Source organism: Myxine glutinosa, chromosome 6 (genome assembly GCF_964187855.1).
Source record: "Myxine glutinosa chromosome 6, kmMyxGlut1.1, whole genome shotgun sequence".
NCBI classification, from domain to species: Eukaryota; Metazoa; Chordata; class Myxini; order Myxiniformes; family Myxinidae; genus Myxine; species Myxine glutinosa.
This window is the reverse complement of record NC_136266.1, coordinates 145,362,698-145,375,595: the sequence shown is the minus strand read 5'-3', so window position 1 is coordinate 145,375,595 and position 12,898 is coordinate 145,362,698. Positions and strand designations below refer to the sequence as shown.

General features: G+C 45.8%; 1 protein-coding gene across 1 annotated transcript in view; it reads left to right on the top strand.

Annotated features, from left to right (window-relative positions):
* Positions 1-6,341, top strand: part of HPS3 (HPS3 biogenesis of lysosomal organelles complex 2 subunit 1) — a 125,621-nt gene extending 119,280 nt beyond the window's left edge. Inside the window, exons 18-19 of the mRNA XM_068121263.2 lie at positions 2,730-2,829; positions 5,271-6,341. Coding sequence (XP_067977364.2) covers positions 2,730-2,829; positions 5,271-5,398 — 228 coding nt within the window. The 3' untranslated portion in view covers positions 5,399-6,341. The remainder of the gene's footprint in view (positions 1-2,729; positions 2,830-5,270) is intronic.
* Positions 6,342-12,898: the final 6,557 nt, after the last annotated feature.

The window sequence follows — 12,898 nt, the reverse complement described above, 5'->3', positions numbered from 1 at the left end:
AGGTTGTTTCTGCCAAAGGGGGCAATACCACCTATTAGAGACAAGGGTGTACTTACTTTTTCCACAGAAGGAAATGGCATCTCTGTTAATTTTTTGTTGAATAAATTATTGCAAAGTCAATTATTCATTGTTTTTTGTTCAACTAGATCATCTTTATCTATAGATACTGTTTAAATGAAGATCAAATATTGATATGTCCACATATGTTAAAAAGATTTAAAAAATATTTCATGGGGTGTACTTACTTTTTCCACATGCAAAATTTGCATTTATGTTTATTTAAATTATACCATGGACTCTAAAATGTAAATGTTTCATGATATTTGTTATAATATATCACCTTTATCTTTCAATATTGTTGAAATGAAGATCAAATAGCTGTATGTTGAAATATGTTGAAAAAGTCAAAACTTTACATGGGGTGTACTTACTTTTTCACGTGACTGTCTAATAAACACGGAACTTTGATGCAGGAGGAGGCCTTATAGGCCCAACATGCTTGCACATTTCTGCCAAAAAACATTTTTCTCTTTATCCCCAATGCTTTTAGGTACCGAACTAATTCCAGTTTCAACCTATCTACCTTTTCTGCTGCCACTACCTTTTGAGGGAGACCATTCTATGCATTAACTACACGCTGAGTGAAAGACCCCTGCCTTAACGTAGTCCTAACTCTCCTCTTTTTCATTCCCCCATGTCCTATCACATTCAATTCTGCTGAAAAGCGTTTCTGCACTTATTTTGTCGATACCCTTCATTATATGAAACCTCTCGATCAGGTCCCCTTGCATTCACCTCCATTGTAATGTATAAAACCCCTTCTCTTTCAGCCGCTCCCCATAGCTGCCGCGAGCCAGCCCTCAAATCAATCTAGTAGCCCTATGCTGAACCCTTTGTGGCAGCTATGTCTTTCCTCATATTTGGTGATGAAAACTGAACACAATATTCCAGATGAGGCCTCACTAAATTCCTGTACATTGTTTGTTTTTTTTGGGATGCAGAATCCAGGCTCATGGAAGAGCTAGAACAATGAACGGATCAGGACGCAATGGGACAAAAGGAAAAGTAGAACGAGAGGGGTGAGCGGAAACGATAACAGTGGAGTTGATGGTCAAAATAGAGGGAGACTTGAAAAAATAAGGGTGTGAGGAGGAATGGGGGCAGGAAAGGACACATGGCGTTTACAGAATGGATAGAGAAGGAAACTCTCAGGAAGAAAAATCTGTAAATGTGGAAGAAGGGCTTGGGGCTGGGTGGGGTCAGGGATGATGGCAAGGTAGAAAAGATCATGGTTTTGGATTGGGGATGATCTAAGATAGTGGTGAAAGAAGAATTAAACTGACGAGACCGAGGAAGTTGGTTCCACAAGCGGGGGAAAAAAGAGGAACAAAGGAGTGGAGGTGAGCAGTGATTCTGGATTTCTGGAGTTTCACCCGAAAGGGGTTCCTGACAGACCACGTGTGCCTGACACAGACCTGGGTGGGACACGACACGGAAAGGGAATACGGAGAGATGACCAACCTCTCTGCAATGAGAAATTGATTGGTGAGAGCCTCAGTTTCATCGTGGGAGATGCCAATGATTTTCCTGAAGGCCCTGGTTTCCATGGCATCAAGCTAAGCAGTTCTGAATCTGAATTGAAATCGGAGATGAGGTTGTTGGAGAAAATGAAAGATTTCATATCAACTGCGATGGTGGATTCCACGACCTTGCTGATGATTGGAAGTAGGCTGATTGGTCTGTAGTTAAGGGGATCCGTTTTTGCACCTTTTTATGTAATGCAGTGATGTTCTGACTTCCAAGTAGATGTAACATGGCGTAGGACAAATTATAGAATTAACAGAGCAAGAGCCGCAGAGCACGTTTTTAGGAAACACACGCTCATGCCGTCATGTCCAGTTGAAGATTCAGAGTCTAGTGTCACTGGACACTTCTCCACCAGCTTCTCAGGTGAAAAAGACACAGGGTCCAGGAGCAGATGATGCGACTGTGTAGGGTGGGTAGGGTACAGGAGGTTGGGAACGCAAGATTTGGAAGCAAACATAATTGAGGCATTTGGCCTTGTCAGGAGCACAGTCGGCTGTGGTGCCATTTCAGGTGAGTGAAGGAATGATAACTGAAAACGAGATTGGAAGGATCTGGACACAAGAGAGAACTACCAGGTTGGTTTCTGTGGAAGAATTTCCAGGCCAAGTTAATATCATGGGCGGTAGGTATAGGAGACCATTCCTGAAGTGAGATGGCAGTCCGTGCCTATCGGCCTTGGTGAATTGTCAGATTCACTGGCGCTGAGGTGGTTCTCAGGCAATATCCTGGCAGATGTTGACTCCCCCAATCACCTGATCAGACGAACCGGTTAGAACAGGAGATATTTGCAGGAAAGGTGGTCATTACCAAGTCCAGAAGGGAGGATTTGCCATTGGCAGAAATCTGGGTTGGACAGTTCACAGCTTGAGTCAGGCCCATGAAAGAGATCTGGGACTTGAGCAATACAGGCCTGACTGGCCAAATGGCCTTATCTTGTCCTTAAACCTTGTAAGGCTTTGACCACTGCATTCTAGTCCGAACATAGCAAGAAACCACATTCATTGAGCTATTAAATTCTGAAACTGTCTTTCTCTTCACGCTGTTGTTGTCGTATTCACACAGTGTACCTAACCCTACTATGGTCACTCATATCTGTTGGTGATAATGATTTTGTGATCTTACCTGAATACCCACCACACTAGGTGTCATTCTGGACTGAAATGCTGGTAGAATTGTGTCGGATGCTCCAAGGAGATGTGCCCGAAGGCCCGCGCAAAGAGGCATTACTTAAGGCCCTGCAAGGCAAGTTTATGTGATATGTGCAATGTAAGAGGGTTCAGTTGCTGGTCTGGTTATAAAACCATTGCTCAGCTATATCCAAGAACCTGAGGGTAATGGTTACCACTTTATACAGACTTGGCATTTAATATGGAATTTTTTTTTTGTGGGGGTGAACTTACTTTTCAAGATGTCTTAGAACCATAAGTTCATTGGAATTATGTTGAAATTATTCCAGATTTTGTTAATGTGACCTTTAAAAGAAACAAAAACCACATTTGACATTTCGAAACAAATAAATTGATCCTTGAAAGTGATGTAAACTGATATCGAACTCAATTCATGGACAGTACTGTGTTAAACTTCTGTACGTTTTCCAGAAGTATCTCTTTATTTTGCCCATTAGCCAAATTTTTTTTTAACAAAAACAAAAGTTAAATTACGAGTGGGATTACGGACAGTAAAATTACAGTTCAGTTCTTCGTGTAACCCCCACGAGCATTCAGGAGAGCACGTACACGTTGAGGCATGCTGTTCACGAGATTTGCCAAGGTTTGGACAGGAATCGCTTGCCATGCAGTGACAATAGCCTGCTGCAATTCACGCACAGAGGTCGGCTGCTGGTCCAAGTGGTCGATTTGACGTGTTAATTCTGCCCACAAGTTCTCTATCGGATTCATATCCGGAGACATGGCAGGCCACTCCATATGCTCTACACCACGGTCAGCAAGAAAGTGTTGGATCATGCGAGCACGATAAGGCCGTGCATTGTCATCTTGGAAGACAAAGTTTCCTCGAAAGGCTGCACGAGCAAATGGAAGCAATGTTTCTTCCAGAATGGCCGTGTACTTGAACTGGTTCAGGTTTCCATTCAGAACAACCAGGTCAGTTTTGCCCCCTGCATGAAAAGCAGCCCAAACGGTCACCCCACCACCTCCAGCTTGGACTCTTGGCACTATACAATCTTTGTTGTAGGCTTCATGCACTTGTCTGCACACTCGGACGCGGCCGTCTTGACGATAGACCAGAAATCTAGACTCGTCACTGAAGATCACCTGATTACAGTGTCCCGGCTGCCATTGATGGTGCTCTCTGGCCCACTGCAATCGGCGCTGGTGGTGTTGTCTGGTCAGGCGTGGCTTTCTCAGGGGACGCCTGGCACGATAGCCTGCTTGAACCAGTCGTTGGTTGACTAGCCTTCTGGATACAGGCACATTTGTCAGTTGCTGCCACTCAGCCCTAAGCCGATTAGCTGACTCGGTACGGCCATTGCGGACTAACCGGTGCAGCTGGCGATCATCCCTCCTTGTGGTTCTGCGGGGACGTCCTGGCCTCGGTATTAGAGTAGGGACACCCCTCTGAGCATTTCGTTTCAGGATCTTTGACACCTGACCTTGAGTGATGCCATACTGCCGAGCAATAGCACGCTGTTTCATGCCGTAATTTCCTAAAGCCACCACTCCATGACAAACAGCATTGTCGAGTTGACGGACCATCTCCAGAGGAAGCGGCAATAACTTTTGGAGACGTGCAGCAGTTGTTTTCCACTAATACAGAACGCAACAACCCTTGTATACCCGACTGTGAAGCCAATCATCAAATGCACCTGTCCGTACATTTTGCCACGCCACCTGTGATATAATCCTGTTGTTGACTTCTTGCTGCGACAGACAATCAGTGACATGGTTCTTTTAACAAAGAAATCACCAAAGTGTGAAAGAAACTCACCAGATTGATATACTGAGTTAAGAAAGTAAATCCAAGTCAAGAAAAAAAGAATATTCCATATTAAATGCCAAGTCTGTAGTTGGCTGAACTGAGGGCTCGCTCGTCTTTGTCTCCATGTAGTCATCTAACAGCTCACACATAGACTCTCCACAACCCACCACCCCTACAGGACTATCATTTAAGTTGGTTGTTGTTTTATATGCAGCCTGTGGCTGCTGGTTGCATCATTTTCTAAAAGCGCGGCTGAGCCGCTGATGCAATGCCCATGTTACCAGTAAGCTGTTACTCATTTTGCCAACTCATTTCAATGGCACGACAAGGGCTCGAACCCAAGAACCTAAAATCTTAAGCTTGCCACCTTAACTGTTAAGCCACCACCAGGCTTATATAAGATGGTGACCCATTGCCATTTCATGGTCTCCCTTATTTCCACCCATTATATTGTTCTCTCCTTCTTTTCCTGACTATTCCCTCCTTTTCTATCTGTAGCTTCTTCAATACACGTTCTTCCTCTTTGTCTAATTCTCCTGCCTGCTCTCTTACCTCCTCTGTTCCACTGACCTATTGCCACTTACGTGTATTGTTTTACTCCTCTGTTCCTACCTGTTTTTGGTGCCAGTTTCTATTTCATATATTTTTACTGTGTTGCCCTCTCAACCTATCTCATCTCTCTCTTCCATGGGACTTGATATCGTTATTGAAGATAAGTAATAAACCATCTCTTTCGTTGTCCACAGGAACCCTCGATGTTCTTTCACAACGGCTAGACCCACTGACTTTGCTGCAAATTCTACCTGATGAAGGCCGAGCAGCTTATTTTCTACCCTTCCTGCTCTCCAGTTGCCAGAACCACTACCAGGCTTGATGAGGGTGTGGTCAAGTGCAACAGGCCTTTTCTGTTCTCTATCCAAAGTTTAACTGCATTTTCTCTTGATTGTAAGAGGTCATAATATCAAAGTTTGTGAAGAACCAATATTATCAAAAGCTATAAAAAAAAAAATTTTTTGGTTTGTTTTTATTCTTCTTTTTTTTAAGCACTACCATACTCACTTTCCCCACAATCATTTTGCTTTAAAACTCTGCGCTCATTATTTTTTGAGCTCTTCCTGTTATCCTGTTATCAATCTTAGGGTCAGCAAGTACATACTGTATATATATACACACTTGCTAACCCTGAGATATATGTGTGTTTGCAACCCGTGCCTTGAAGGATTTAATGTGCTGAAAATGTATCGTACATTGGTATAAAATAACAAGCATTTAAGGAATTTAATAACTAAGGCAAAATGCACTATCAAAGAGAAAGCTCCATTTCTTGAATGAAACGTTTCAGGAGACTACTGCAGTTTTAATGTATGTAAAGAAATAATCGGTGTACAAAGCAAATTAATGAACTTTGTGACATAATTTTGACAGGCATTTCTTGGTCTGTGTGTGTGTGTGTGTGTGTGTGTGTGTGTGTGTGTGTGTGTGTGTGTGTGTGTGTGTATATGTATGTATGTGTATATGTGTGTATGTGTGTATATTGGTTAATAATTCATTTTTCTTGCTGCGTGAATGTTTTTTCGAGTCAATGAGTTGTGAAAAGATTCATTTTTTTGGGAAACTTTACCTTCACGGTAAATCTGTTACACAATTTTGTGAAATATTGGCATGAATCATATGCCCTATGTAATTATTCACATGATCATCATTTAGCATCATTGTAAGGATGATGTGGCTATTTTGTACTTCATGTATATTTCGTGGTGTTACTTTGAAAAAAAAAAAAAAATTATATAAATTTCTGAATTTGCTGCTCTTCTGTTTTCTGCCGACTGTGATTATTTTTTACTGCGTACTGTAATTACCATTACTTGTAGGGCGAGATCTTTACATGATGTTGTAAAAAGTCAAATCCACAACATTGTCCTAATGGTAGGTTTAATTCAAATTCGATCTCTGGCAACACCTGTAAGATATAATCAAGCCATATATCAGGATTACATAATCATGGAGGAGTCCAGCAATTATCAATCAATGCAAGCAAGCCTGGAACATCTAGATATACGCACCATTCGAGTATACGCTGTCACACAGATTATATGTCACAGGAATGATTCGGAGCGATGTTCGTCCGAGTTCTTATAGACGCCTCTCAGTGGTTGGAGAGAGCATAACACCTGGGTTCAACTTAGTTACAATTTCATTACATTCTCCCCGCCGTTAAAACTACACTTCCGCTAAGGCAGGAATCAAGCTAGCAGCAGAATAATAGCAGTGAGCAGCAGTTGTCCGTCCATGTCAGTCGGTCCAACCATAGCGGTCGGGGTGGCGAATCTCCCTACCGGCACGGGTCCAGAAACTACCGGGTACTACATCCCCAAGACTGGAGTCCCCTGCGTCGGAGTAGCCGCCTAAGTCAGGTGACGGAGGTGGCACCACAGGGCCTACAGGTTGGGGAGCGTTTAGCGGTGAGGATGCCGGCAGATACTCCACAGGCGGATCAACGGGAGAGTCCATGGACTCGTAAACTGGTTCGTCAATTTCCCCGCAAGGGGCAAGGTGGCGTACGGAGACTGTTGACTCGCGTCCATTGGACATCAACACATGAGCGTGCTCGGGATTAGCTTGGAGTACCTGCACCTTATCCACTAGTGGGTCATACTTACTCATGCGAACTGCACGTTTGAGGAAAGCCGGTCCCGGCTCAGCAAGCCAAATAGGTAAAGATCGGGTACTACCCAAACTCCTCGGGTGATGAAACATCCGTTCATGGGGAGTTTGATTGGTAGCCGTACACAATAAAGTCCTGATCGAGTTCAGTGCCATAGGTAGCGACCAAGCCCATTTGTCTCGGCCTCGGCCGAGGGACATAAGACTCAGCGTAACGGCTCTCCATATAATACGATTGAAGCGTCCGACCTGTCCATTCGCCTGCGGCCTATACGGAGTGGTATAGCTAGAAGCGACATTATGCTGGAGTAAGAAGTTCCTCACTTCCTGGGACAGGAACACTGCGCCTCGATCGGTATGCACGTAGGCCGGATTCCCAAACATAGAAAACAAGTTCTGCAGGCACCGGATAACCGTGGCAGCTGTCATATCTACGCACGGGAAAGCAAAAGGGAATCTCGAGAACTCGTCAACGATCGTGAGTAGATAACGAGAGTTACTCGAAGCCGGTGACGCCGGCAGTGGTCCTTTGAAATCCATCGCCAATCTCTCCCACTGCCTAGTAGCTCGGACCAGCGTTCCCATAGGAGGGTTGTAGAAACGCGGTTTGAGTTCAGCACATACAGAGCAAGTGAGACAGATCTGACGAATATCCTCAACCGAGTAGGGCAAGTTACGACTGCGCACAAAATGAGCGAAACGCGTCACCCCGGGATGGCACAAGGTGTCGTGCAAAACACGCAGGTCCTCAAAAGATGTGAGGCTCGCACACGTCGCCGGCCGCGATAAAGCGTCGGCAACCAGGTTATCCCTCCCAGGGCAATATTTGATTGTGTAGCAGAAATCGGCGAGCTCAATCCGCCAGCGAGTGATTTTCTCATTCTTAATGCGTTGAGCATGCTGGGCGTCGTACATAAAAGCAACGCTCTGTTTGTCCGTGATAATTTGGAAGCATCGTCCGAGCAAATAGGGACGCCAACGCCTGATCGACTTGACCATGGCATACGTCTCCTTTTCCACAGACGAATGTCTCCACTCAGCGGAGGAGAGAGTCCATGAAAAGAAGGCCACAGGGCGCCCCCCTTGAGAGAGAGTTGCAGCTATCGCATGATCCGACGCATCGCTTTCCAAAACAAAGGATTTATTTTCGTCAATCGTCGCCACAGCGGTGCCAGTGATGTCAGACTTAAGGCTATGAAAAGCGGCCTTGGCAGCAAGGCTCATGGGGAACGCTTCGCAGTCCACAAGTGGGCAGAGCTTCGCAGAGAAATTTTGTACCCACTTGGAATAATGAGCGAACAGCCCGAGAGCATGCTTCAACGAAGCACGATCGCAGGGCGGGGCCATGTCGAGCAAGGGTCGCAGATGCTCCTTATCCGGAGCGACAGAGCCACGGGTCACGGTGTACCCCAGGAGATCTATTGTGCGAGCAGAGTCGCGACATTTAGCCTCATTCATAGTCAAGCGATAACTCTGCGCGACCTCGAGGAAGCGCTTCAGATTAGCATCATGATGTTCCTGGTAATACCCGCAAACCGTGAGATTATCCAGATAAACGAAGACATCGGTCAAGTTCTCCGTAGCGATGAGGTCGTCCATAGCCCTCTGAAAACACGAGACCCCGTTCGTGACCCCGAAAGGTAGCCGGGTGAACTGGTATAACCTCTGACCTGATTCAAACGCAGTATCGATGCGATCTGCCTCGGAGATGGGGATCTGATGATACGCACTACGTAGATCGAGAGTGCTATAGACCGAATACTGTGCCACCTGTCGAACCAGGGAGTCCATTCCCGGGAGTGGGTAGGCGTCCAGCTGGGTAAACCGATTAATCGTCTGCAAATAGTCGATTACCATGCGTTTGCGATGTGATTCGCTTCGTACTACCAGAACTTGGGCCCGCCATGGCGACCAACTAGGTTCTATGATACCTTCCTTTAGTAGCTGCGCCGTTTCTTCCGCAATGAATTGCGCGTCAGCTCGTGAGTAGCGTCGCGATTTAACCGCGACAGGTGTACAGTCCGTGGTCATAATGGGGAACAGCGACAATGGCTCAATTTCCATCCCTGCAAGAGCACACACAACAAGAGTATCAGTACCACCAAATTCCATTTCCAAACGACCATGTCGCTTGAGAAAATCATGTCCTAGCAAAACTTCTGCACATAATGCTGGTAAGACCATTAAATGCACATCCGGAAACACTCGACCCTTAATCACAAGCTTCAGTCGACATTCCCCTTTTGTGCTAAGCCATAGCCCCTGAGAGGCCATAAAGATTCTGCATCTTGTCCCAAGAATCGGCCATCCATGTTTCTGCACAAGCCGAAGATCCACATAACTATCCGTGGATCCCGTGTCGATTAAAGCATTAGCAAAAATTCCCTCAATCATGAGTGGGATTATAGCACGAGACAGGCCAGGTGGCCCTGTAGTTATCGAGTCGTCGAGGGGAGGCGCTCGGGCCTCGCGAGTGGATCCAACGCCAGCTAATGTCTTTCGTGCCATTGAAGTCGTTTGTAGGCCAGTCGTGCCGCCTCCAGAGGGCGCTCGAGCCACGCGTGAAGTTCCCAGCTTTCGTGCCGTTAAAGTAGCTTGTAGATCGTTCGTGCCGCCTCCGGAGGGCGCTCATGCCACGCGCGGAGTTTCGAAGCCAGCATTCACCGATCGGGTGGCCGATCCCGGAAGTTGGCAGGGTGTCGGAAGAATGCCTGTCAAGGACGGTCGCGCCGCGTACTGAAGTGATTGTGACACTTGTTTAGTCGGCGCGGCGAGTCTCATCAAGGTCGAGCTCTCAGCTCGGGGCCCACGGAGAGGGGCGATCCCTATCAAAGTCGGGCTTGGCACGCCGTGCGCCGTTCGTACCGCGGGCTCGGAGATAAGCACATTCATCGTCGAGCGAGCTCGCTTGCCTCGTGACGCTCGGTAAACTTTTGCAAAATGTCCCGTCTTTGTGCACAAATGACACTTCGCATCCTTAGCTGGGCAAACAGACCTGGGATGAATCCGATTCCCGCAGAAATAGCACGTAGCATTACTTCCTGACTTGGGTCCTGCTGCAGCGGCCACCGTCAAGCCGACCAGGTCAAGCAGCCGACCTCTGTGCGTGAATTGCAGCAGGCTATTGTCACTGCATGGCAAGCGATTCCTATCCAAACCTTGGTAAATCTCGTGAACAGCATGCCTCAACGTGTACGTGCTCTCCTGAATGCTCGTGGGGGTTACACGAAGTACTGAACTGTAATTTTACTGTCCGTAATCTCAGTTGTAATTTAACTTTTGTTTTTGTTAAAAAAAATTTTGGCTCATGTGCAAAATAAAGAGATACTTCTGGAAAACGTACAGAAGTTTAACACAGTACTGTCCATGAATTGAGTTCGATATCAGTTTACATCACTTTCAAGGATCAATTTATTTGTTTTGAAATGTCAAATGTGGTTTTTGTTTCTTTTAAAGGTCACATTAACAAAATCTAGAATAATTTCAACATAATTCCAATGAACTTTTGGTTCTAAGACATCTTGAAAAGTAAGTTCACCCCCACAAAAAAAATATTCCATATTAAATGCCAAGTCTGTATATATATATTGTTACGGAATCTCGGACGACGGCACTCCCCTTACCGAGGGGGGGTTTAATCCCCTTGTCTTGTGCACTGGCCGTCTCCGTTCCTGAAGCTCCCCCGTGTGGTGGGATTGGCCGAGGTGATTGGTCAAGGGATTCCCGTACACCTCCGCCAATCCCTCCACAAGGCAGGTGGGTAACTCCGCTCGAATCCCGGACAAGATGGTAATTGCCGAGCGGTTTAGCAATCCAAAATCCGAGTCGTTAGCAATGACTAACCAAATTGCGGAGCTTTGGCCGAAATCGCACCACAGGAACTCAATTGGGAAATCACTAAAGCGATCGGACGAGGAAGAGGAAACCAAAGGTAAGAAATAACAGGATTTATTATTATAATTTACACAAAAACCCAAAGAGAAGAAAAGAAATGTAATTTACAGGGAAATAGAAGGAGCAGAAGACACAGAGCAATTCTTACTTACACAAGCTTAACTTATACCCCACAGGACAACACAAACAGACTCACACGAATAGGGAATTGCAGGCAGGAATGAATGGAGGGATGAGAAGGTTCAGGTGGTCCATAGAACGGGCGCCAGGGAGGTCCGAGGATAGCGGCACGACATCGGGGTTCGCGTGCACGCACTTGTTCCTTTGGAGGTTGGTTCCGGCAGTTGCCGTCAGTGCCGGTTGGTATCGCGAGAGCAGGGCGTGCCGATTCTCTTTCGCCGCAGGATGTTCGCGCCAAACAAATCAATGAACAATCCTCCCCACTTGTGTCCCTTTCTCATGCGCCTACCTCCACAGAACTCTCGATTCGGGCTCCCTCCCTCATCTGCGGTGCCTCGCTCATCCGGCCCCCTCGCTCATCTCTCTTGGGGGCTGATGCAACAGGTTTTATAACCCCGCCCTCTTGAGCCATACCCACTCAGTCTTGGTTGGTCGTAAGGGGTTTCTGGCTCCACCCTTTGATGACGATGGGCGGGCAACGCCCTTCTTCTCCGAGTTGGAGCACATGGGCAATGGAGGGTGAATGCAGTTGGAGATGTAGGCGAATGCAGTTGGTAATGTAGGCGAATGCAGTTGGTAATGGAGGTTATGGGCAATTGAAAAGGGGGGATCTATCTTGTTTAATTTTGTGCAGTGCAAGGTCAACTCGTGGAGACACAGCCTTAAACTGAAACACAAAATAATGATATATCTATAGAGAGGTTCTATGATTGGCTACGTGCTTGTACATGGACTAGCTAAGGTGCTCATTTCAATTAACAGCCAATTAAGGGGGAAATGTACACAGGGGTTATTTATAAGGAATTTTAATACTAAATTTGATGTGAAAGTTCTAAAAACTGTAACAATATATATATTGTTATGTCGGTAGGGTAAAGCAATATCTAGAGCAAGGTAGATCTGTATAGGTAACATGCTTCGACTGTCGCGATAGGGAATCTACTCTGTAATAAGTTCTGTGTTTTAGGCGGTTTGTCGGGGAAGTGTATACCTGTGAACATACAAGGATGTTCGGGTGTTAAATAATTGTAGGGACTAAGATAAACCCGTGTGTCAGACCTGGTAAGCATTCCTTCCAGGATTCCGGATCCAGGAATTTTTTTTCGGAATTTTTTTTTCTGTTTTACTGCATTAAAGCTTTTGATTCTCATTCTTAAATAATGTTTTTCTCCTCTAATTCCGAGATATATCAAAATAAATTATCTGACAGTTAGGGCCTACTTTATTTTTCATTTATTGTTTTGGGGAGAGGGGATGTTAAACCACGCCCATTTTACTCCCTGCGAAACAATTTTTCATTTATTGTTTTGGGGAGAGGGGATGTTAAACAAAACATATTATTCCAACTTGACCCACGGCGGGAGTATGAGCTCCACTGAGTGGCGTTCTAGTTTATATACTTGTTTTTATTTTTTCGTAATAAAAGGATGTCAAGTCTCTCTGTCTGTCTCTCTCTCTCTGTCTGTCTCTGTCTGACTCTCTCTCTCTCTCTCTCTCTCTCTCTCTCTCTCTCTCTCTCTCGCGCCCCCTGCTGGTCGTTTGCATGCTGGTTGTACTGTCATGGCGTCTGCTTGTGGAGGCCTGTGAGTGCTCTGTGTTGTTGCTCCATTCCCCCCCCCCCCCCCCCGTTTTCCCC